The 24972-nt window shown below is 48.0% G+C and overlaps 1 protein-coding gene across 2 annotated transcripts; it reads right to left on the bottom strand.

Annotated features, from left to right (window-relative positions):
• Nucleotides 1-5466: 5466 nt before the first annotated feature.
• On the bottom strand, nt 5467-24757 carry LOC140720289 (uncharacterized). Of its 2 annotated transcripts, none has more exons than XR_012097155.1 (2): nt 24555-24757; nt 5467-5791 (listed from the first exon to the last, which is right to left on the bottom strand). XR_012097155.1 is itself a non-coding variant. In XM_073035154.1 (2 exons), the coding sequence occupies exon 2, from the start codon at nt 14401-14403 to the stop codon at nt 12805-12807; it is 1599 nt and encodes a 532-aa protein (XP_072891255.1). In that variant the 5' UTR covers nt 14404-14872; nt 24555-24757; the 3' UTR covers nt 10610-12804. The 2 variants fall into 2 exon arrangements, 1 of the variants encoding a protein (XP_072891255.1); XM_073035154.1 differs by lacking the exon at nt 5467-5791 and adding an exon at nt 10610-14872.
• Nucleotides 24758-24972: the final 215 nt, after the last annotated feature.

The following is a 24972-nucleotide window of genomic DNA, read 5'->3' as shown; positions in this document are numbered from 1 at the left end:
GGCACACAGGTCTCTCTCTCACGCTCTCTCTCTCTTTTTCTCTGTCTCTCTCACACACACACAAACACATCAGTGGAGTGGGAGGGACGGGAGTGAGAAGGGAAAAGCGGAATGAAGAGGATGGAGTTAGGACTTCTTCACAAAGTCCCAAACTCACGCAACCCTCCCCCTCTGGAATTGGTCCCATTCCCTCCCCCCAGGCTGGGGGTGAGCGTTAAGTTGCCTTGTCAACAAGAAAAGGAATTGTTCGATAACATCTGGTTAACACACTTTGATAATAAATTTACTTTGAACTTGAACATTGAAATGTACTGTTTGTGAAACGTGTACTGATGAGAAATGGTCACAGTGAAGGTCCGAGAGTGCAAAATGAACCGGTGATCAGCCCCACTGCTCCGTGCCAGACAAGAACCCCTATCGGAGTCTGTCCCGTCTCTCTGTGCTTGACCCATCTCCCTCTAATGTTTCCTCTTTCTGTACCTCTCCCAGTGTTTTTTATTTTCCGCCTCAGCCCCATTCCCTGCCTTCTCCCCATGACCTTTGACACCTTTACTGATCAAGCACTGATCAGCCTCTGTTTTAAATAAACCCGATGACTTGGCCTCTGAGCCGTCCGTGGCAATGAATTCCACAGCTCCCTCATCTCTCCAAATGCATGCTGTCTGCGATTGGACATTGTGACGCAGAAGGTTAAAAATGGCACCTGTCTGCTCTCTCTATCCCTCTTGTAATCTGATCAAGCTCTTTCCGGTCACACTGAGCCTCCTCCACTCCAGGGAAACAGCACAAGTTTGTCCGAACTCTCCTTACACAGTAGCTCAGACAACATCCTGATGAACCTCTTCGTTGCTGCCCTGAACACCAGCGGCGTAACGGGTTTTGAGTAGTCCATGGTGGGTTGTTGATTAATAACGGTGTCGAAGCTGACATGGAGAAAGCAGCAGTATGGAGTTTAGAGGGAAATTCGAATGGTCGAGAAGACTCAATGGACGGAATGAGTATTTCAGTTCCTACGACGAGCGGTGTTGTGGTGAGATGGCGAAGTGATGCGGAGGAAGCTGCGGGTGCAGGTAAGAGTGAGTGTCCAGGTAGGAGATGGTGTTAAGCAGCTTTTCACTACGTCTACCAAACCAACGACTATTAACTCAGAGTGGATCGATCATAAGTGCTTTTATATTTACTTGCAGAAGGGACGATGAGCAATGCACAAGAGCTGGTAATAGCTTTGTCCGAAAAAGAAACACAAACAGTACGGTCACTGCGATGGACACAAGTTCACGGACAGGGTGCACTCCGTTGTCTGCTGAATCACAGCTACGGGTCTGCACTCAAGTGCTCAGGTACCATGTTGCACGAACTTTATTAGCAAAGCTTTCTGACACAACACAGGTTCCAGCTGGTTACAGGCCATTTTGGTGCGACAAGTGAAGTACATTTCCACAGTGGTGGAGAAGCATTCCTGCACCCCTCGACCCCTGTGAAACCCTTCCAACCCCTACACCACTCCCCATTTCTGTTAACACCCCCTGTGAAAACCCTTCTAACCCCTACAACACCCCATTTCTGTTAACACCCTCTGTGAAAACTCTTCCAACTCCTACACCACTCCCCATTTCTGTTAACACCCCCTGTGAAAAACCTTCCAACCCCTACACCACTCCCCATTTCTGTTAACACCCTCTGTGAAAACCCTTATAACCCCTACACCACTCCCCATTTCTGTTAACAACCCCTGTGAAAACCCTTCCAACCCCTACACCACTCCCCATTTCTGTTAACCCGCTCTGTGAAAACCCTTCCAACCACTACACCACTCCCCATTTCCGTTAACACCCTCTGTGAAAACCCTTCCAACCCCGACACCACTCCCCATTTCTGTTAACACCGCCTGTGAAAACCCTTCCAACCCCTACACCACTCCCCATTTCTGTTAACACCCCCTGTGAAAACCCTTCCAACCCCGACACCACTCCCCATTTCTGTTAATACCCTCTGTGAAAACCCTTCCAACCCCTACACCACTCACCATTTCTATTAACACCCCCTGTGAAAACCCTTCCAAACCTCACACCACTCCCGATTTCTGTTAACACCCCCTGTGAAAACCCTTCCAACCCCTACACCACTGCCCATTTCTGTTAACACCGTCTGTGAAAACACTTCCAACCCCTACACCACTCCCCATTTCTGTTAACAACGTCTGTGAAAACCCTTCCAACCCCTACACCACTCACCATTTCTGTTAACACCCCCTGTGAAAACCCTTCCAACTCCTACACCACTCCCCATTTCTGTTAATACCCCCTGTGAAAACCCTTCCAACCCTCACACCACCCCGATTTCTGTTAACACCCCCTGTGAAAACCCTTCCAACCCCTACACCACTCCCCATTTCTGTTAACACCGTCTGTGAAAACCCTTCCAACCCCTACACCACTCCCCATTTCTGTTAACACCGTCTGTGAAAACCCTTCCAACCCCTACACCACTCCCCATTTCTGTTAACACCCCCTGTGAAAACCCTTCCAACCCCTACACCACTCCCCATTTCTGTTAACACCGCCTGTGAAAACCCTTCCAACCCCTACACCACTCCCCATTTCTGTTAATACCCTCTGTGAAAACCCTTCCAACTCCTACACCACTCCCCATTTCTGTTAACACCCTCTGTGAAAACCCTTCCAACCCCTACACCACTCCCCATTTCTGTTAACACCCTCTGTGAAAACCCTTCCAACCCCTACACCACTCCCCATTTCTGTTAACACCCCCTGTGAAAACATTTCCAACCCCTACACCACTCACCATTTCTGTTAACACCCCCTGTGAAAACCCTTCCAACCCCTACACCACTCCCCATTTCTGTTAACACCCTCTGTGAACACACTTCCAACCCCTACACCACTCCCCATTTCTGTTAACACCCCCTGTGAAAACCCTTCCAACCCCTGCACCACTCCCCATTTCTGTTAACACCCCCTGTGAAAACCCTTCCAACCCCGACACCACTCCCCATTTCTGTTAACACCCTCTGTGAAAACCCTTCCAACCCCGACACCACTCCCATTTCTGTTAACACCTCCGATCCTTGCAGCCCTCACCATCTGGGAAAACCCTTCTGATCCTACACCCATCACCATTCTGTAAACCTGCCTCACCCCTACGCCACTCGCCATCTCTGTAAAACCTCCACAATCCACCCAGGCGCATTCAGGTGACAGCTGACCCGAGAAAGACACCGACCGTGGCAGGTGGCAGGGGTCACGAAACACATTCACACTGGCTGATTTAGTAAACCTATCGATTTGCATGGTGATCTTCAGTAAACCTCTTCCTACCTTCCCATCTTTACTTTCCTCCTCCACTTCCTGCTTTCCACAAGGATTCCATTCGTCTCTCCCCACTAATCTCCCTCCTGGAACATATCCTTGTAAGCGAGGGAAGTTCAACACGCTCCCATTTTCTTTCCCTCTCAGCTCTATTCGTCCTTCCAGGTGAGTCAACACTTCACCTGTGAGTCTGTCAGGTTGATCTACTCTACCTGATGCTGCTTGTTCAGCCTCCGCTACGTCAGTGAGGCCCAATGTAGATCGGGAGTCCACTTTGTCAAGTACCTTTGCTCTGTCCACAACAAACGGAATTTCCCGGTCACAAACAGGCGAAAATCTGCAGAAGCTGGAAATCCAAGCAACACAGGAGAAATTTTTTCGACGATTTCAAGTTCCCTGGCCACGATCATCTTACTGTCACTGTGGATACCCCGTTCATGTACACCTCCCCCTCCCCACCAGGAAAGTCACAGAGCTCTCCGTTTCCTTCTGGACACCAGACCCAACGAGTTCCCCTCCGCCACCAATCTCCTGCTCTTTGTTTCGCTTGTCTTCTTTGTTTGAGCTGAGCTCTACTCTCACTTCTTTCTGTCACCTTGCAGTAACTGGTGCTGGTCACGTGTGTGAATGATTTGGAGGGGAATGCAGATCGAACAATTAGTGAGATTGTGGATGACACCAGAACTGGTGGGTGGTGGAAGTGAGGGTTCTCTGAGGTTACAGTGGGATGGAGACCAGCTGGGGAAGTGAGGGTTGTCTGAGGTTACAGTGGGATGGAGACCAGCTGGGGAAGTGAGGGTTGTCTGAGGTTACAGTGGGATGGAGACCAGCTGGGGAAGTGAGGGTTGTCTGAGGTTACAGTGGGATGGAGACCAGCTGGGGAAGTGAGGGTTGTCTGAGGTTACAGTGGGATGGAGACCAGCTGGGGAAGTGAGGGTTGTCTGAGGTTACAGTGGGATGGAGACCAGCTGGGGAAGTGAGGGTTGTCTGAGGTTACAGTGGGGTGGAGACCAGCTGGGGAAGTGAGGGTTGTCTGAGGTTACAGTGGGATGGAGACCAGCTGGGGAAGTGAGGGTTGTCTGAGGTTACAGTGGGGTGGAGACCAGCTGGGGAAGTGAGGGTTGTCTGAGGTTACAGTGGGATGGAGACCAGCTGGGGAAGTGAGTGTTGTCTGAGGTTACAGTGGGATGGAGAACAGCTGGGGAAGTGAGGGTTGTCTGAGGTTACAGTGGGATGGAGACCAGCTGGGGAAGTGGGCACAGGAGAGCAGCGGATCATTACCGTTACTCAAAAACAGGTCTTCAGGGGGTCAAAAAGACCATCATTCAGATGGAGAGACAGCTTCCCTTGGGGCTCTGGATTCAGCAGACAAGACTGGTGCTCTGGTTCAGCTCATCAGGTTGGAGGGAACCAGGACAGAATATAAGGTGTTGCTCCTCCCTCCTGAGCATCAGCTCATCAATTAGGGGAACAATTCGTGGAGCAGCTTCACAGCATCCGTCTCGAGCAGAACCTCCCAGTGCCAAACATTTCAATACTGATTCCCATCCCTGTTCTGACATGTCGATCGATGGCCTCCTCTTGTGCCGGGATGAAATCCCCCGTCAGGGTGGAGGTGCAACATCTTATATTCGGTCTGAGTACTCCAACCTGATGCGTGAATATTGATCTCGCCTTCTGATAGACCAAACCCACCCCCACCCCCGTCTTCCTCTATTCCACACTCTTACTTCTCACCTGTCTATTACATCCGCCGGGTCCCCTCCTCCTCCTCTCTCCCCTCTGGTGCACTCTCTTCACCTACCAGATTATTTCTTCTTTCCCACCCACCTGCCACCTTCCAGCTAGCCTCTTTCCCCTCCCCATATTTTTATTCTGGCTTCTTCTGGGTACATCCAGCACCCAGGGCATGTCCTTTTCTTACTGTTACTATCAGGGAGGAGGTACAGGAGCCTGAAGACACACACTCAGCGATTCAGGAACAGCTTCTTCCCCTCTGCCATCCGATTCCTGAATGGACATTGTACCCTTGGATACTACCTCACATTTTTAATATAATGTATTTCTGTTTTTGCACGTTTTTAAAATCTATTCAATATAAGCATAGTGTAATTGGTTTATTTGTTCATTACTATTATTTTTATTTCATTTATTATTATTACTTTAACAAAAAGAATTTTACTCCTCATGTATGAGAAGGATGTCAGAAATAAAGTGAATTCATTCATCCGGATCGTGGGGCCGAGAGAGAGGGGAAGGACCCGGACTGTCCCGGGATGCGGATCCATGGTGTGTCGGCATCTCACAGTAATTGTCCCTCAGTCGCGGGAAATCTCCGCCCGTAGCGCTGCTCCGACATGCTGCCAGGTCAATGAGCCTTTCGTTTACCGAGCGCAGGCGTGATTTTCGGGAAGGTTTCGACCCTTACGCTTGCCGGTGTGATCTCCTGGTCACGGCGAATCCTGGAGCGAACACGGGAGAGTCTGTGAATGTTGGAAATCCAAAGCCACTCACTCAAAACGCTGAAGGAACTCAGCAGCTCAGGCAGCATCTGTGCAAAAGAATAAACTGCCGGCGGTTCGGGACGAGTCCCTTCTTCAGCACTGGGAAGGACGGGGGAAACGCCAGAATCAAAAGGTGTGCAGTATAATCAGAGGGGAAAGGGATTAGCTAGAATGTGATAGTTGAAGCCAGGCGGGTGGGAAAGGTCAAGGGCTGGAGAAGAAAAATCTGATAGCAGCGGAGAGTGACCATAGAACATAGTAATCCACAGCACATTACAGGCGCTTCTGCCCACAATGTTGTGTCGACCATGGATCCTAATTCAGAATTTCCCTACCGTACAGCCCTCTATTTTTAAGCTCCGTGTACGGTACCTATATAAGTGTCTCTTAACAGACCCTGTTGTATCCGCCTCTACCACCTTCACTGGAAATGCGTCCCATGCTCCCTTCTGTGTGTAAAACGTACCTCTGACATCTCCCCTTGTACCTATTTCCAAGCACCTTAAAACGATGCCCCCTCGTGTTACCCATTTCAACACTGGGAAAAAGCCTCTGGCTATCCACACTATCAAACCCCTCATCATCTTATACACCTCTGTCAGGTCACCTCTCGTCCTCCGTCACTCCAAGAAGGAAAGGCCAAGTTCACTCAATCTATTCTCATAAGACATGCTCTCCAAATGCAGGCAAGATCTTTGTAACGCTGCTCTGCACTCTCTCTATAGTATCCACATCCTTCCTGTAGTGAGGCGACCAGAAATGAACAGAGTGCTCCAAGTGGTGTGGAACTAAGGTTTTATATACCTGTAACATTGCCTCATGGCTCCTGAATTCAATCCCACAGTTGATGAAGTCCAACACACTATACGCCTTTCTAACAACACGGTCAACCTGCGGAGCAGCTTTGAGCTCCTATTGGACACAGATCCTCGACACTGCCAAGAGAGTCACCATTAATATTTGGTTGGTCAAATTTGAAGACAGAATTTGCTAACTTGCAGTCCTCTGGTACTTCTCCCGTCCTGGTTGATAATGCAAAGATCATCGCCAGAGGCTCTGCAGTTTTCTCCCTCTCTTCCCACAGTAGCCTGGGGTAGATCTCACCTGGCCCCAGTGACTGGTCTAATTTAATATCTTTCCAGTGCTCCAGCACGTCCTCCTTCTTAATGTCTATATGCTCAAGCATTTCAATCCGCTGTAAGTCATCCCCACAATTGTGAAGGTCCCCTTCCCTGGTGAATACTGAAGCAAACTATTCATTAAGTACCAACGCTACCTGATCTAACTCAGGTATCGCACTCTCTTGGTCCTACGATCACATTGCTCATCCTCTTGCTCTTCACATACTTGGAGAATGCCTTGGTGTTTTCCTCAATCCTGCTCATCAAGGGCTTCTCATGGCCCCTTCTGGCTCTCCTAATTCACACTTACACTCCTTCCAGGTAACCTTGTAATTCTCTAGAAATCCATCTGTACTCAGTTTATTGGAGCTTTCATAAGCTTTTCTGTTCTTCTCAACTAGATTTTCTACATCCTTTGTACACTATGGTTCATCTACCCCACCGTGTGCTCCTTGCCTCAATGGAACATACCTGTGCAGAACGCCATGCCAGTGTTCCCTGAACATTTGCGACATTTCTGCCGTGCATTTCCCTGAAAACACCTGCCCACAATGATTTGCAGGTAGTGATCCTGTGAAATTCATTGTCATGGCCGGCTCGGAGGCCAAGTCATCGGTTTGTCACGTAACCCGTGACCGGGTTACCGAACCAGCAGAAATGAAACACACTTTGGAGTCTGGTATTACTGTAGCTAATAGTGTTTATTAGTAAACTAAGCAATACAGTCCTATAAAAATGCAAATATGTGAAACAGGTTAGCAATGATATGTACAGAAGTGTGGAAATAGGAATCAAAACCAAGCTCTTTCAAAGTCTAGGGGTAAATGGATAGTCTTACGATGGTGAAGAGTTCAGTTTAGGTGGAGGGAGGGAGAGAGAGAGAGGGAGGGAGGGAGAGAGAGAGAGAGAGGGGGAGGGAGAGAGAGAGGGAGGGAGGGAAAGAGAGAGAGAGAGAGAGGTTACCATCGAACTGTCCGTTGGCTTCCTGTCCTGTTGTGCTCATCGACTATGACCATGTACGACCGTTCTTCAGTGGTGGGCCTGTCACCCAGGCAAGGGTGGACACACAAACAAGCCCCCACCGGTCGCACCTTTCACACACTGTGAGCCCCTGATCGATCCTCCAAACCCCCACCTTCACATGGGTGCACAACACTCTTTCAGTGTCCCGTGGTGTGTCTGCCTGTGTCTCAGCAGAGCTGCTTTTTATCATCACTTGCTGGACACCGGCTGTCCATCAAACCGGCTCCGCCTTGCTGACTGTGCAAGAATCTTACAAGCAGGCAAAAGTGTCCTTGGAGCAAAGGTAAACAATCAGCCAAGGAGCCATAATATTAAATCATGTCTCTCTGCCTCTCATCTGTGCCGGGCTCCTCCACCACCCCCCCCTCTTTTCGCTCTCTCTCTCTCATTAGCAGCATAGTTCACAGGGGGGTCAACTCTCGACCCCATTTCAGCTTGGTTTGCTCTTCACAGGTTTTATTTAAAACATAAGTTAATCAGTGCTTGATTATTAAGGATATCAAAGGTTATGGGGAGAAGACAGGAGAAAGGGAAATAAAAGACACTGGGACAGGTACAGAAAGAGGAAACATTAGAGGGAGATATCTCAAGCACAGACAGATGGGACAGACTCCGATAGGGGTTCTTGTCCGGCACGGAGCAGTGGGGCTGAACACCGATTCATTTTCCACTCTCGGACCTTCACTGAGACCATTTCTCATCAGTTCATGTTTTACAAACAATACATTTCAATAATCAAGTTCAACGTAAATCTATTATCAAAGTGTGTTAACCAGATGTTGTTGAACCATTCATTTTCTGGTTGACAAGGCAACTCAATGCTCACCCCCAGCCTGGGGTAGGTAATGGGACCAATTCCAGAGGAGGCGGGGTGGGTGAGTCTGGGTCTTTGAGAAGGAGCCCTAACCTCATCCTCCTCATTCCCCTTCTCACTCTTCTCCCACTCAACCCGCTCTTCCTTACGCTCCATACCCACACTGCATATGTTTGTGTGAGAGAGAGACCTGCCTGCTCCACCCTCCATCAACGATGCCACCCTCTCCCCCAACGCAACACCGCAATCCTCGCTGGCTCAAATAATCTGAAAATCTTATACCTTCCCTCCTGCACCGATTCCTGAGCCTTCCTGTTTCTGGCACGTGGCAAAGTGGCAATCCTAAGATTACAACCCTTGAACTTAGCACCACACTCCCTGAACCCCTTTTGTTGAACCTCAATACTCCACCTGTCCATATCATTGGTACCCTCGTGAACCACGACGTTCACTATTCCCTTTCCTTAAGAATGCTGAACACTCGACCAGAGATGTCCCGGACCCACAGCACACAGGACCATCCTGAAATCTCGTTCTCCCCCACAGAATCCAGTCCGTTTCCTTAATGGATGCATCACCTATCACACAGCTCGACTCTTCTCCCCTCTTCCCTTCTGAGTCACAGAGACAGAGACCCAGTGGCTGTGACTTTCCCTGGCTGGATCACCCCCAAACCCCGCAACAGTATCCAGAACGATACCCCAGTTGTTGAGGGGATGACCACAGGGGTACTCTGTATGGCTGTTTCACCCCTTTCCTTTCCCTGGCTGGATCACCCCCACACCCCGCAACAGTATCCAGAACGATACCCCAGTTGTTGAGGGGATGACCACAGGGGTACTCTGTATGGCTGTTTCACCCCTTTCCTTTCCCTGGCTGTCACCCAGTTTCCTGTGTCCTGCACTTTGGGTGTAACCACCTCTCTAAACATCCCATCTATCACCCCTGAAGCCTCCAGAATGATCGGGTGTTCATCCAGTTCCAGCCTCTTAATGCAGGTTGTTAGAAGCTGCAGCCGGATCCACTTCTCGAAGGTGTAGTGATCAGGGACACTGGAGGTGTCCCTGGTTTCCCACATCCCACAAGAGAAGCTTTCCACTACCCCGTCTGTAATCTCTACTGTTCTCACTGAGCAACTGAAAAGAAGGGGGCAAAAAATCTCTACCTTCAGCTTAATTATACCTTCTCTGACTGAAGGCTCCCATCACTGACAGCTAAAGCCTCAGAATCTCCACTCGGACTCCATTCACTCTGACACTGACCGCTCCACTCGCTCCTGCCCAACTTTCAGTTCTTGCTGAGCAAACCCAAATGCTGACTGGCCGCTGCTCAAAGGTCCAACGGAAAAAAACTGCTGCAAGGCTCTGCCTTTAATCTTCGACTGAAGACCATATGCCATAGAAACATAGAAAACCTACAGCACAATACAGGCTGTGCCGAATTGCCCTTACCTCAGAAATGACCTAGGGTTACCCATAGCCCTCTATTTGTCTTCGAGCCTTCTATTTCTCTAACGTCAGCAAAGTTTCCTCAAGGGGAAATCTTGCCTGACAAATCTGTTGGCATTCTTGGAAGAAGCAACAAGCAGGATCGACAAAGGAGAATTTGTTTCCTCAAGTGAAACTCCTGCTGGAAAAGCAACCCGAATGAAGAAATAGATGTTGTATACTTGGATTTTCAGAAGGCCTTTGACAAGGTGCAACACACCAGGCTGCTGAATAAACCCACGGTATTACAGTGGAGACTCTAGCATGGATTAAACAGTGGCTGTGCCATAAGGTGGGCGTTGGGAATGAACCCAAATGCAAGACACAGACACTGAAGTACTAGGGAGAGGACTAGGTGTATCAGGAAAGAAGTGGGGAAGAAACGACACTGGACATGACACAGGCCCTGGACAAGACTAGGTGACAGGGCATGGGCTAGGACTAGAGTAGGAAGGTGAGACCTAGATGAGGAACTAAGAACTGGGAACTAGGAACCTGGACAAGGATTCCGAGCCAGAGACTGGACGGGGACCTGGAACCTGGGTCTTGACTCGGGCTCGGACTCCGGATCCAGACGAGGACTGGACGTGGCAAGGTAACAGGACTGGGACCCTCCTTGGAGCCTTGAACATGGACTGGAAACCTCCTCGGAGACTTTGACCTGGACTGGACTTGACTCGAAGCCTGAGACTTGGACTGGACTTGGACACGGAGCAACAAACAATGACAGTCCACTCGAGTAGCGGCAAACAGTCTTCCTACTGAGCCTTGGACTCGAGCATGGGAACACAGAACACAGAGCCAGGACCCCTCCTTGGAGACAGGACGTAGGGCCGGGGCTTTACATAGAGTCAGGACCCCTCCTTGGAGATAGGATGTAGGGCTGGGGCTTTACATAGAGCCAGGACCCCTCCTTGGGGACAGGACGTAGGGCCGGGGCTTTACATAGAGTCAGGACCCCTCCTTGGGGACAGGACGTAGGGCCGGGGCTTTACATAGAGTCAGGACCCCTCCTTGGGGACAGGACGTACGGCCGGGACTCATACACGGACACTAAACACGGAGACAGTTCCAAGCTCCTAGATAGATAGTTTCTTCTGTTGGTGGGGCAAGGCTCCAGTCTCACTCCAGCGGTTAAACTTGACAGTGATAACAGGGGAGGACGCAGGTGAGGTTGCAGGCAAGGCTTCAGGCGTGGGTTGCTGATAGAAGGGGAAGGGAAGGGAACAGTCCAGCCTCAGGCCTGTCTTACCCAACGGAGGCAAGGAGAGCATACTGTCAAGACGAACCCCACAGAGGAGAGAACAGGATACTGACAAGATGAACCAGCAACCACACTTGAACCCAGGGCCACTTATATTCCAGCCCCAATTTGAGAATCAGGTGCCTGTGATTAAGCCCAAATGAAACAATGGACAGCCAGAAGACCCGGAGTCCAGAGTCCACGGACCGGACCGTGAACTGGAACGCAGACGTCACAGACCGGACCATGACAAGCTGAATGGTAGGAGGCAAAGACTGGGGATAAAGGGAGCCATCTCTGGTTGGCTGCCAGTTACTAGTGGCGTTCCTCAGGGCTCTGTGTTCGGACTGGTGATTTGTGTTATATTCCAATAGTTTGGAAGACGGAATTGCTGGCTTTGTTACAAGGTTTGCAGACGATATGAAGACATGAGGAGGGGCAGGTAGTTTTCGGTAGAGAGGGTACAGAAGGACTGAGATAGATTTAGAGAATGGGAAAAAAACAGCAGATGGAATACAGTGCTGGGAAGTGTATGTTCATGCATTTTGGTAGAAGAAATGAAAGTGTTAACTTCTTCGAATTGGGCAGAAAATACCAAACAACTGAGGTGCAAAGGGACACGGGGAGTCCATGTTCAGGATTCCCTAACAGCTAATGAGTCTGTGGTCTGGAAGGCAAATGCAACGTTAGCATTCATTTCCAGAGATCTACAATATATAAGCAAAGATGTAATTTGGGAAGTTGGTAATCACTGGTGAGGCCTCACTTGGAATACAGGTTTGGGCCGCTTATCTTAGAAAGGATGTGCTGAAGCTGGAGAAGGTTCAAAGTATGTTCACAAAACAGATTCCAGGATTGAATGGATTGTCATATGAGGAGTGTTTAATGGGCCTGAGCCTGTATCAGCAGAGGGATTAGAGCTGATCTCATTGAAACTTATCAAACTGTGGAAGGGCTTGATAGAGTGGATGTGGAAAGGATGCTTCCTGTGGTGGAAGAGTCTACGACCAGGGAACAGAGCATCAGAATAGAGGGGTGTCCTTTCAGAACGGAGATGACAGAGAACAGACAGAGAGTGGTGAATCTGCGGAATTCCGTGCCACAGGCAGCTGTGGAGGCCAATTCTTTATGTACATTTAGGGCAGAGGTGGATAGAATCTTGATTGACCCGGGCATGAAGGGATACGGGGACAAGACAGGTGATTGGAGCAGAGAGGGAATTTGGATCAGCCACGATAAAATGACAGAACAGACTCGATGGGGTAAACAGCCTCATTCTGGTCTTATATCTTATGGTCTGACGGTCTGTCCCCAGTGTGAACTCGCTGATGCAGCTTCAAGTCAGATGACCAAGTGAATCCCTTCCCACAATCTGAGAAAGTGAATGGTTTCTCCTCGGTATGAACTAACTGGTGTCTCTGCAGCTTGGATGACCGAGTGAATCCCTTCCCACATTCAGGGCAGGTGAATGGCCTCTCCCCAGTGTGGATTCGCTGATGTGTCAAAAGGGTGGATGAGTGAGCAAATGCCTTCCCACAATCTGAGCAGGTGAACGGCCTCTCCCCAGTGTGGATTCGCTGGTGTGACAAAAGGTTGGATGACTGAGTGAATCCCTTCCCACATTCAGAGCAGGTGAACGGCCTCTCCCCAGTGTGAACCAGCTGGTGTCTCTGTAGGGTGGATGAGTGAGTGAATCCCTTCCCACACACAGAGCAGGTGAACGGCCTGTCCCCAATGTGAACTCGCAGATGTATTTTCAAGTCCGATGACCCAGCAAACTCCTTCCCACAGTCTGAGCAGGTGAACGGCCTCTCCCCAGTGTGAACTCGCTGATGCACTTTCAAGCCAGATGATCGAGCGAACTCCTTTCCACAGTCTGAGCAGATGAACGGTTTCTCCCCAGTGTGAACTAACTGGTGCCTCAGTAGACGAAATGACAGAGTGAATCTTTTCCCACAGTCTGAGCAAATGAATGGTTTCTCCCCAGTGTGAAAGCACTGATGTGTGTTCAGTTCAGATGACCGAATGAATCGCTTCCCACAGTCCGAGCAGGTGAACGGCCTCTCCCCAGTATGAACTCGCTGATGTATTTTCATGTCAGATGACACAGTGAATCTCTTCCCACATTCAGAGCAGCTGAATGGTTTCTCCCCAGTGTGAAATCGTTGATGTACGCTCAGCTGAGCTGCACGAGCGAACTCCTTCCCACAGTCTGAGCAAGTGAACGGTTTCTCCCCAGTGTGAATTCGCTGATGTTCCTTCAGTTGAGATGAACGTGTGAATCCTTTCTCACATACGGAGCAGGCAAACGGTTTCTCCCCGGTGTGAACCAGCCAGTGTGTCTGTAGTTTGGATGACTGAGTGAATCCCTTCCCACATTCAGAGCAGGTGAATGGCCTCTCCCCAGTGTGAACCAGCAAGTGTCTCTGTAGTTTGGATGAGTGAGTGAATCCTTTCCCACATTCAGAGCAGGTGAACGGACTCACCCCAGTATGAACTCGCTGATGTACCTTCAGGTCAGATGACCGAGTGAATCCCTTCCCACATTCTGAGCAGCTGAATGGTTTCTCCCCAGTGTGAACCAGCTGGTGTTCCTGTAGTTGAGATGACCGAGTGAATCCCTTCCCACATTCTGAGCAGATGAACGGTTTCTCCCCAGTGTGAACCAGCTGGTGTCTCAGTAGGTGAGATGACCGAGTGAATCGCTTCCCACATTCAAAGCAGGTGAACGGCCTCTCCCCAGTGTGAACTCGCCTGTGTACCTTCAGTTGAGATGACGAAGTGAACTTCTTCCCACAGTCTGAGGAGGTGAACGGCATCTTCTCAGTGTGAACTGGTGACGTTTGTTCAGTTGAGATGACTAAATGAATCCGTTTCGACATTCAGAGGTGGGGAAAGGCCATGGCACCGTGTGAACTTGCTGGTGTCTCTGTAGTGTGGTTGATTGTGTCAGTGCCTTCCCACACTCTGAGAAACGTCTCCTCACTGGTGAATTTTTGGATATATCTTCAGCATCGATGACAGAATGAATTGCTTCCCGCAGTCAGAACAGGCGGAGCATCTCACTGTGGTGTGAACTTGCTGATGTATCTTCAGGCTGGATGACTGAGTAGTTCCCCTCCCTCAAACAGAGCAGGTGGATGGTCTCTCCCCACGGTGAACTCACTGGCGTGTCTGTGGGTAGGCTGTGAGTGAATCCCTTCCCACACTGAGAGAAGGAGAATGATATCCCACTGCGATCAATCATCTGGCTATTCAGAGAGTCAGACGTTTGAATCCCTTGTACAATCAATGTAGTTGAAGAACTGATCTCCAGTGAACAAATGCTGGTGTGTTCTCAGCACCCGGTTCCTGTGGATAACACGGAGTTACAATAGAAAACTTCATTTCAGACACAGATACAATTCCAACTGGAATGAGGTACATCTTTATCTCCTAGGATGAACAACAATGCAAAATACATCAATGGGTGAAGGAGAATATTTCAGGTGGGATTTTAGTCTGTGGTGAAAACACAGCCGGTCCAGCCTGCTCCGACATTTAATTAGATTATGGCAGATCTGGCCATGGACTCATCTCCATCGACCTGCCATTTCGCCATAACCCTTAATTCCCCTACTATGCAAAAATCTATAAAACGTTGTCTCAAATACATTTACTGAGGTTGCCTCCACTGCTTCATTAGGCAGAGAAATCCACAGACTCAACACTCTCAGGGAAAAACAGTTCCTCCTCATCTCCATCCCACATCCCCCAATCTTGAGGCAATGTCCTCTCGTACCAGCCTCACCTACCAGTGGAAGCAACTTCCCTGCCTCTGGCTTATCTACCCCTTTCATAATTTTACATGTTTCTGTAAGATCTCCTGTCAATGTGAGCTGTGGCATCACAATTTTACCCAGATCAACTCAAGCTGGAGCAACTCAACCTGAGATATACCCCGGGCTACTGTGGGAAGCGAGGTAGGAGATTGCTGAGCCTCTGGCGATGACCTTTGTATTACCACTCAGGAAGGGAGATGTACCAGAGGATTGGAAGACATTGTTCCCTTGTTAAGGGAATGGAGTAGAGGGAACCCAGAAATTATAGACCAGTGAGTGGAGAGTGCCCCAGTGGCCATCTCCCTCAGTAATCATTACCTCGCTTTGGATGTGGTTGAGGGGATGACCTGACAGAGGACGACCATGACGATCGGGTCTCTGGCACTGAGCCTGGTTCCGTGGTGTAGAAGGGAAAGAGGAAATTGAGGAATGCGGTAGTCATAGGATTCAATAGTGAGGGGAACAAACAGGAGGCTCTGCAAGCCTGACAGAGTTACACGCGTGGTGTGTTGCCTCGCAGGTGCCAGGGTACGGGATCTCTCTGATCGGGTGCAGAGTATTCTGAAGGGAGAGGGTGACCAACCAGAAGTCTCGGTACACGTTGGTATAAATGACACAGGTAGAAAAAAGGAGGAGGGCGTGAGGAGAGAATTCAGGGAGTTAGGTAGGAAGCTGAAAGGCAGGACCTCTAGGGTAGTAACCTCGGGATTGCTGCCTGTGCCACGTGCTAGCGAGAGCAAGAATAGCATGATCAGGGGTATTAATGTGTGGCTGAGAGACTGGTGTAAGGGGCAGGGCTTAAGATTCCTGGATCACTGGGGCCTCTTATGGGGGAGGTACGACCTGTACAAAGAGGACGGGTTACACCTGAACCCGAAGGGGTCCAATATCCTAGCCGGCACATTTAATAGAGCTGTTAGGGAGGGTTTAAACTGATTTGGCGTGGGGATGGGAATCGGAGTGATGGGGCTGAGGAAAAGGGAAACAGAAATAAATCGAAGATAGCGTACAACAGAGATTGTAGAAAGAATGGTCAGGAGATGAGGCTTAATCAAAGCCAGTGGCATGAGGAACAATAGAGATGTGGGGCAGTTAAAACAGAAAGCAACAAATCCTGGGCTGAGAGTGTTATTTGAATGTACAGAGCATAAGGATTAAAATGGACGATTTTGAAATTCAGCTGCAGATTGGCAACTTGGACAATCTCTGAAACTTGGATAAAAGGTGGCTGCCATTGGGAGTTGAACGTCCAAGGATATACGGTGTATCAGAGTGATAGGTTACTGGGCAGAGAGGGTGGTGTGGCTCTATGGATAAAAATAATATTAAATCATTGGAAAGAGATGACATAGGATTGTAAGGTGTAACCGTCTAACCATATAACAATTACAGCATGGAAACAGGCCATCTCGGCCCTTCTAGTCCATGCGGACACTTACACTCACCTAGTCCCACTGGCCCGCACTCAGCCCATAACCCTCCATTCCTTTCCTGTCCATGTACCTATCCAATTTTACTTTAAGTGACAATACCAAACCTGCCTCTACCACTTCTACTGGAAGCTCATTTCACACAGCTACCACTCTCTGAGTAATGACATTCCCCCTCGTGTTACCCTTAAACTTTTGCCCCCGAACTCTCAACTCATGTCTTCTTGTTTGAATCTCCCCTACTCTCAATGGAAAAAGTCTATCCACGTCAACTCGATCTATCCCCCTCATTATTCTAAATACCTCTATCATGTTCCCCCTCAACCTTCTACGCTCCAAAGAATAAAGACCTAACTTGTTCAGCATTTCCCTGTAACTTACGTGATGAAACCCAGGTAACATTCTAGTAAATCTTCTCTGTACTCTCTATATTTTGTTGATATCTTTCCTATAATTCGGTGAGCAGAACTGTACACAATACTCCAAATTCGACCTCACCAATGCCTTGTACAGTTTTGACATTACATCCCAATTCCTGTACTCAATGCTCTGATTTATAAAGGCCAGCAGACCAAAAACTTTCCTCACCATCTTCTCCACATGATAGGGTCATGAGTCTCTATGGGTTGAGTTAAATGGCAAGGGTAAAAGGACCCTAATGGCAGTTGTCCAAACAGTCGTCGGGATGTGGATTACAGGCGATAGAAAAGGCCTGACAGAAAGGCAATGTCATGATAATCATTGGCGATTTTAACATGAAACTGAATTAGGAGGACCTCAAGAGAAAGAATTTGTAGAATGTCTGAGGGGTTGCTTTGAAGAACAGCTGGTTGTTGAGCCCACTAGGGGATCGGCTGTGCTGGACTGGGTCATGTACAATGATCTGGAGGTGATAAGGCAGCTTAAGGTTAAGGAACCCTTAGGGAACAGTGATCACAATATGATCAAATTCACGTTGAAATTTGAGAGGGAAAAAATAAAATCCAATGTGTCAGTACTTCAGTGGAATAAAGGAAATAAAAATGGATGAGAGGGGAACTGGCTGCAGTTGACTGAAAAGGGACATTTGCAGGAAGGACAGCACAGCAGAAATGGGTGGATTTTCTGCAAATAACGAGGGAAATGCAAGACAGATGTATTCCAAATAAGAAGAAACTTTCAAAGGGAAGAAGGACACTACTGTGGCTGACAAGTGAAGTCAGACCCAAAGTAAAAGCAAAAGAGGACATACAAGGAAGCTCGAGCTAGTAGGAAGATAGAAGATAGGGAAGCTTTTAAAAACTTGCAGAAGAAAACAGAAGGTCATTCAGAAGGAAAAGATGAATTATGAGAGGAAGCTGGTGACTAATATCAAAGAAGATATGGAAAGCATTTTTTAAGTATATAAAGGGTAAAAGAAAGTCGAGGGTAGATATAGGACCAATATAAAATATCGCTGGAGTTACTGTAATGAGAGTTGCTGAGAAGTAAGAGGAACTGAATGCGTACCAGACATTCAAGACTATCAGGGAAGTGAAGTTTGTGCAGTGACAATTACGACTCAGAAGGTGCTCTGGAAGTTTAATGGTCTGAGGGTGGATAAATTTCCAGGACCTGATGGAATGCACCCTCGGGTTCTGATGAAAATAGCTGGAGAGATTGCGGAGGCATTAACAATGATCTTTCAAGAATTGATAAATTCTGGCATTGTACCAGATGACTGGAAAATAACAAATGTTACTCCGCTATTTAAGAAGGGTCAGAGGCAACAGAAAGGGAACTATAGACCTGCTAGCATGACATCAATGGCTGGCAGTTGATGGAATCGATTGTTAGAGATAAGATTATGGAGTACCTGGAGGCACATGACAAGATCGGCCAAAGCCAGCATGGTTTCCTGAAAGGAAAATCCTGCCTGACAAACCTACTGCAATTCTTTGAGGAAATTACAAGCAGGGTAGACAAAGGAGATGCAGTAGACGTGTTGTACTTGGATGTTCAGAAGGCCTTTGACAATGTGCTGCACATGAGGCTGCTTAGCAAGATAAAAGCCCATGGTATGACAGGGAAGTTATTAAAGTGGGTGGAGCATTGGCTGGTCGGCAGAAAACAGAGAGTGGGAATAAAGGATCCTATTCTGGCTGGCTTCCTGTTAAAAGTGGAGTTCCTCAGGGGTCAGAGTTGGGACCACTGCTTTTTACGATACATGTCAATGATTTTGACTATGGTATTAAAGGATTTATGGCTAAATTTGCCGATAATAAAAAGACAGGTGGAGGAGCGGGTAGTGTTGAGGAAACAGAGAGCCTGCAAAGAGACTTAGATAGTTTAGGGGAATAGCAAAGAAGTGGTAAATGAAATACAATGTTGGAAAGTGTGTGGTGATGCAATTTGGTGGAAGAAATAAATGGGCAGACTATGATTTAGATGGGGAGAGAATTCAAAATGCAGAAATGCAAAGAGACTTGGGAGTCCTTGTGCTAGATACACTAAAGGTGAACCTCCAGGTTGAGCCGGTTGTGAATAAGGCAAAATTCTAGAGGTATAGAATATAAGTGCAGTGATGTGATGTTGTGGCTTTATAAGGCACTCGGGAGACCACACTTGGAGTATTGTGTACAGGATTGGGCTCCTCATTTTGGAAAGGATATATTGACATTCGTGATGGCTCAGAGAAGATTCACGAGAATGATTCCAGGTATGAAATGGTTACTGCAATGAAATCTTAAGTTTTATTCATTATGGACTGTGCCTTTAAGAATCATGCCTGTAAGAGAGAAAGAGACGTACAGCACAAGTAGAGGGAGGAGAGAGGGGGAAGGAGGAGGAGAGAGGGGGAGGGAGGGGGAGAGAGAGAGGGAGCGAGAGAGGGAGGAGGAGAGGGAGAGAGGGAGAGGGAGAAGGGGGGAGAGGGAGAGAGAGAGAGAAAGAATGAGAACGCTACATGATGGACAGCTGCTGTTCAGCACACCAGCATTTAAACAAGCATCACTGTCTCTTTCGTGGGACACGCAGATGCACAAAGGCTGGTGGCGGAATTGCCACTGAACTTTTCAGTGCCCACAAGGGTGGGGCTGAGGATCGATTAAGAGGAATTGACCCATGACTATTAATGCGTTTGAGGGCAACCCTGTGGAATCTACCGGTGTGTCTAACCCCTGCTTGGGTTGGTAGATTATCACTTGGAGATGGCGCTCTTAAGCTGGTCACATTTGGCTAACTTAGAAGATTTGGAGGACATGGAGGAGGATTGACAACATCTGTTTACTTGGATTACACATCTCTCTCTCTCTCTCACTTCAATCCCGTGGACCAAATTGAATTTCCTTACCACACCATCGTAAGACTGTATCATTTACCACCTAAGCTTGAAGAAGTTCGGGGATTTATACATTTACACCTGTATACGCATAACAGCGTTAACTCTTGATTTACCTGGTTTGAGTTACTAAATGACGTGGTTACTAATAAAACTGTGTTTTGTTAACAGCAAAACCAGACTCCAGGCGTTCCATTGCTGCTGAGACTTTTGTGTTCATAACAGTTACCGCATATAGACCTCAGTATGTGCGGTTGGGAGACTGTAGGTCTGACACAGTGGTCAGCAGCACAGGAGCGCCACAGGGAACCGTACTCTCTCCGGTCCTGTTCACCCTGTACACATCTGACTTCCAATATAACTCGGAGTCCTGCCATGTGCAGAAGTTCGCTGATGACACGGCCATAGTGGGGTGTGTCAGGAATGGACAGGAGGAGGAGTATAGGAAACTGATACAGGACTTTGTGATATGGTGCAACTCAAACTACCTGCGTCTCAATGTCACCAAGACCAAGGAGATGGTGGTGGACTTTAGGAGATCTAGGCCTCATATGGAGCCAGTGATCATTAATGGAGAATGTGTGGAGCAGGTTAAGACCTACAAGTATCTGGGAGTACAGTTGGACGAGAAGCTAGACTGGACTGCCAACACAGATGCCTTGTGCAGGAAGGCACAGAGTCGACTGTACTTCCTTAGAAGGTTGGCGTCATTCAATGTCTGCAGTGAGATGCTGAAGATGTTCTATAGGTCAGTTGTTGAGAGCGCCCTCTTCTTTGTGGTGGCGTGTTGGGGAGGAAGCATTAAGAAGAAGGACGCCTCACGTCTTAATAAGCTGATAAGGAAGGCGGGCTCTGTCGTGGGCAAAGTACTGGAGAGTTTAACATCGGTAGCTGAGTGAAGGGCGCTGAGTAGGCTACGGTCAATTATGGAAAACCCTGAACATCCTCTACATAGCACCATCCAGAGACAGAGAAGCAGTTTCAGCGACAGGTTACTGTCGATGCAATGCTCCTCAGACAGGATGAAGAGGTCAATACTCCCCAATGCCATTAGGCTTTACAATTCAACTGCCAGGACTTAAGAACTTTTTTTAAAGCTATTATTAATGCTTTTTGAGTTAGTGATTTAGATGCATATCATATTATTACTGAGTTAAGTATTGTATGTAATGAGTTTTTGCTACAACAAGTGTATGGGACATTGGAAAAAAAGTTGAATTTCCCCATGGGGATGAATAAAGTATCTATCTATCTATCTATCTATCTATGAGGAACGTCCGGCAGCTCTTGAGCTGTATTCCCTGGAGTTCAGGAGAATGAGGGAGTTCTCACAGAAACACTCTCAACATTGAAAGGCCTGAACAGATTAGATATGGAAAAGTTATTTCCCATGGTAGGGGAGTCTAGGACAAGAGGGCACAACTTCACGATTGAAGGACGACCTTTCGGAACTGAGATGCGGAGAAATTACTTTAGTCTAAGGGTTGTAAATCTGTGGAATTTGTTGCCACGAGCGGCTGTGGAGGCCAAGTCATTGGGTGTATTTAAGGCAGAGATAGACAGTTTCTTGATTAGCCAGGGCATCGAAGGGTATTGGGTGAAAGCAGGGGAATGCGGATGACTGGAATAATTGGATCAGCCCGTGATTAAATGGCGGTGCAGTCTCGATGGGCCAAATGGCCTACTTCTGCTCCTGTATGGTCTTATGGAGTCTTGCTTCAGTGGTGGGCAAGTGGTTGGAGAAGATCCTGGGAGGCAGGACTTGAGACAATTGGAGAGACATAATCTGATCAGGGATAGTCAGCATGGCTTTGTTAAGGGCAGGTCATGCCTTACGAACCAGATTGAATTCTTTGAAGATGCCACCAAGCACAGTGATGAAGGTGGAGCATTGGATGTAGAGTACGTGGCTTTCAGTAAGACTTTTGATAAGGTTCCTCAAGCAAAGCTCATTGAGAAATTAATGAGGCAAGGATCCAAGGTGACCTTGCTTTGTGGATCCAGAATTGTCTTGCCCACAGAAGCCAAAGGGTGCATGTAGATGCTGTATGAAGGACTGTGACCAGTGCAGTTCAGCAGGGATCTTTTCTGGGACCCCTCCTCTTTGTAATTTTTACAAATGACCTTGATGAGGAAGTAGTGTTTAAGATGATGAGAGGCATGATCATGTGGATAGTCCGAGGCTTTTTCCCAGGTCGAAAATGGTTGCCACAAGAGGACACAGGTCTAAGGTGCTGGGGAGTAGGTACAGAGGAGATGTCAGGGGTAAGTCTTTTACTCAGAGAGTGGTGAGTGTGTGGAATGGGCTGCTGGCAACGGTGGTGGAGGCAGATATGATAGTGTATTTTAAGAGACTTTTGGATAGGTACATGCAGCTTACTAAAATAGAGGGCTAAGTGGGCCAAAGGGCCTGTATTGTGCTGTAGGTTTCCTATGTTTCTAGAAGGGTGGGTTTGTAAGTTTGTCGATGACACAAATGTTGGGGTTGTTGTGGATAGTCTGGAGGTTACAGCCGGACATCAATAGGATGCAGAACTGGGCTGAGAAGTGACAGATCGAGTTCAACCCAGTGGTTCCTTTCAGTAGGTCAAATTTGAAGACAGAATACAACATTAATGTTAGGACTCTTGGCAGGGTGGAGGATCAGCGAGATCTTGGTCCGTGTCAATCGTGCACACAAAGCTGCTGGACAGGTTGACAGTGTTGTTAAGAAGGCCTTCATCAACAATGGGACCTAGTTCAAATGCCAGAGGGAACTTTACAGATATAAGGCCTTAGTGAGACCTCACTTTTCGTACTGTGTTCAGTTCTGGTCCCCTCAATACAGGAAGGACGTGGATACTACAGACAGAGGGCAGAGGAGATTTACAGATGTAAGGCCTTAGTTAGACCTCACTTTTGGTACTGTGTTCAGTTCTGGTCCCTTAATACAGGAAGGGCGTGGATACTACAGACAGAGGGCAGAGGAGATTTACAGATGTAAGGCCTTAGTTAGACCTCACTTTTGGTACTGTGTTCAGTTCTGGTCCCTTAATACAGGAAGGACGTGGATACTACAGACAGAGGGCAGAGGAGATTTACAGATTTAAGGCCTTAGTTAGACCTCACTTTTGGTACTGTGTTCAGTTCTGGTCCCCTCAATACAGGAAGGACGTGGACACTATAGACAGAGGGCAGAGGAGATTTACAAGGATGTTGTATGGATTGGAGAGCATGCCTCATGTGAATAGGTTGAGTGAACTTTGGAGTGAAGGAAGATGAGAGGTGACCTGATAGAGGTGAATAAGATGATGAGGGGCATTGATCGTGTGGATAGCAAGAGGCTTTTTCCCAAGAGTGAAATGGCTAACATGAGGGGGTATAGTTTTGAGGTGCTTGGAAGTAGGTACAAGGGTGATGTCAGAGGTATGTTTTTCACACAGAGAGGTGGATACAATAGAACCTTTTCAGAGACTTTTAGATAGGTACATGGAGCTTAGAAAATAGAGGGCTATGTGGTAGGGAAATTATAGGCAGTTTTTCAAATAGGTTACACATTCAGTGCAACAATGTGGGCCGAAGGGCCTGTAATTACACTGTGGATTTCTGTCTCTAAATGAACTCCTCATCTTCTAACAAGGCACGGATCAGTTATCCTGGCTGACCATCAAATTCTCTGACTGTATTCCTGTCTGTATGGGGATGTTTCTGCGTTCAATCAACCTATGACTTGGCTCAATTTGTCTCTGTCCTTTGGGATTATTTCAAGTTCTGGCCATGCTCCACAACACTACAAAGAGCAATTGTCACAACATATAGAATCCCGGAGATTTTCTAATTACTCGGATCCCCACCCCAGCTGATTGACAGTGATGAATCCATTAATGTCAATGCCAGCAATCTTGAATGGGAGGGCAGCAGTTATTCTCATTGGAGTGTGGCAGTTTTGTGATGTGAAAGCCACAAGTCACTTGTCCTGGAGGACAAAGGAGTTATTTACCCAGCGGGAACTAAATCTGACGGAAGGATTTTTTTTGCCATATAGCACTAATTGACAATTTAATTGATTGGAAGGTAGACTTTTCATCCAAAATTAACGAGGTAATTTATTTTTGTTCCGAATTACTAATCCTTGCATGTATACAGCTGGATCTCGGCAGTGTTTGAGAGATACATTCGCTCACATTTCCTCCGACTGTACTGGGACAACGCTGGCAGAGTCGCGCATGGCTGCCTCTTTACCCAAAAGGCCGCACGAGCGAGAAAGCTGTCTATCAGCCACCGAACAATCTAGCGATGCGCATGCGCCGCAGAGATGGCGGCAGCTCCAGCGCTCGTCAGCTGAAAGCTCCCCGGGGCCCGGGTATGGATCGTGGGGCTGAGGAAGAAGGAACCGACCGGGGCTGTCCTGGGGTGCAGGACCAGTGCGGCAGGAGCTCACAGTAATAACCCTTCAATCGCGTTTCAGACACCGGAGATTAAATCCCTCCCGGAGACCCTCCTACCTGCAGCCAGTCCTTGTGAGCCGCTCGTCTACTGAGCGCATGCGCGATAGTTCGGACCGCCTCAGACCTCTGCACATGCGCATGTGAGCAAACAAGAGAAATCTGCAGATGCGGAAATCCAAAGCAACACACGGGAAATGCTGGAGGAAAATCCGAGGGGCCGGCAGCAACTATGGAGAGGAGAGAACAGTCGGCGTTTCAAACCGAGACCCTTCTTCAGGACTGGGAGGGAAGGGAGGGAGTACGAATCCGGGGGAAGGTGAGGTGATAGGGTAAACAGGGAGACGGGGAGGAGTTAAGAACTGAGAGGTTGATTGGTGAGAGTGATAAAGGGGTGGAGAATTATTATTATTAAATACTATTAATCCCGAGTGGGGAATTCTTTCTTTACAGCAGCGACATTTAAAAACATACTTAG

The sequence above is a fragment of the Hemitrygon akajei genome, unplaced genomic scaffold, assembly GCF_048418815.1.
Source record: "Hemitrygon akajei unplaced genomic scaffold, sHemAka1.3 Scf000039, whole genome shotgun sequence".
NCBI lineage: Eukaryota > Metazoa > Chordata > Chondrichthyes > Myliobatiformes > Dasyatidae > Hemitrygon > Hemitrygon akajei.
The sequence above is the reverse complement of the archived record's forward strand: the minus strand, read 5'-3'. Positions and strand labels throughout refer to the sequence as shown.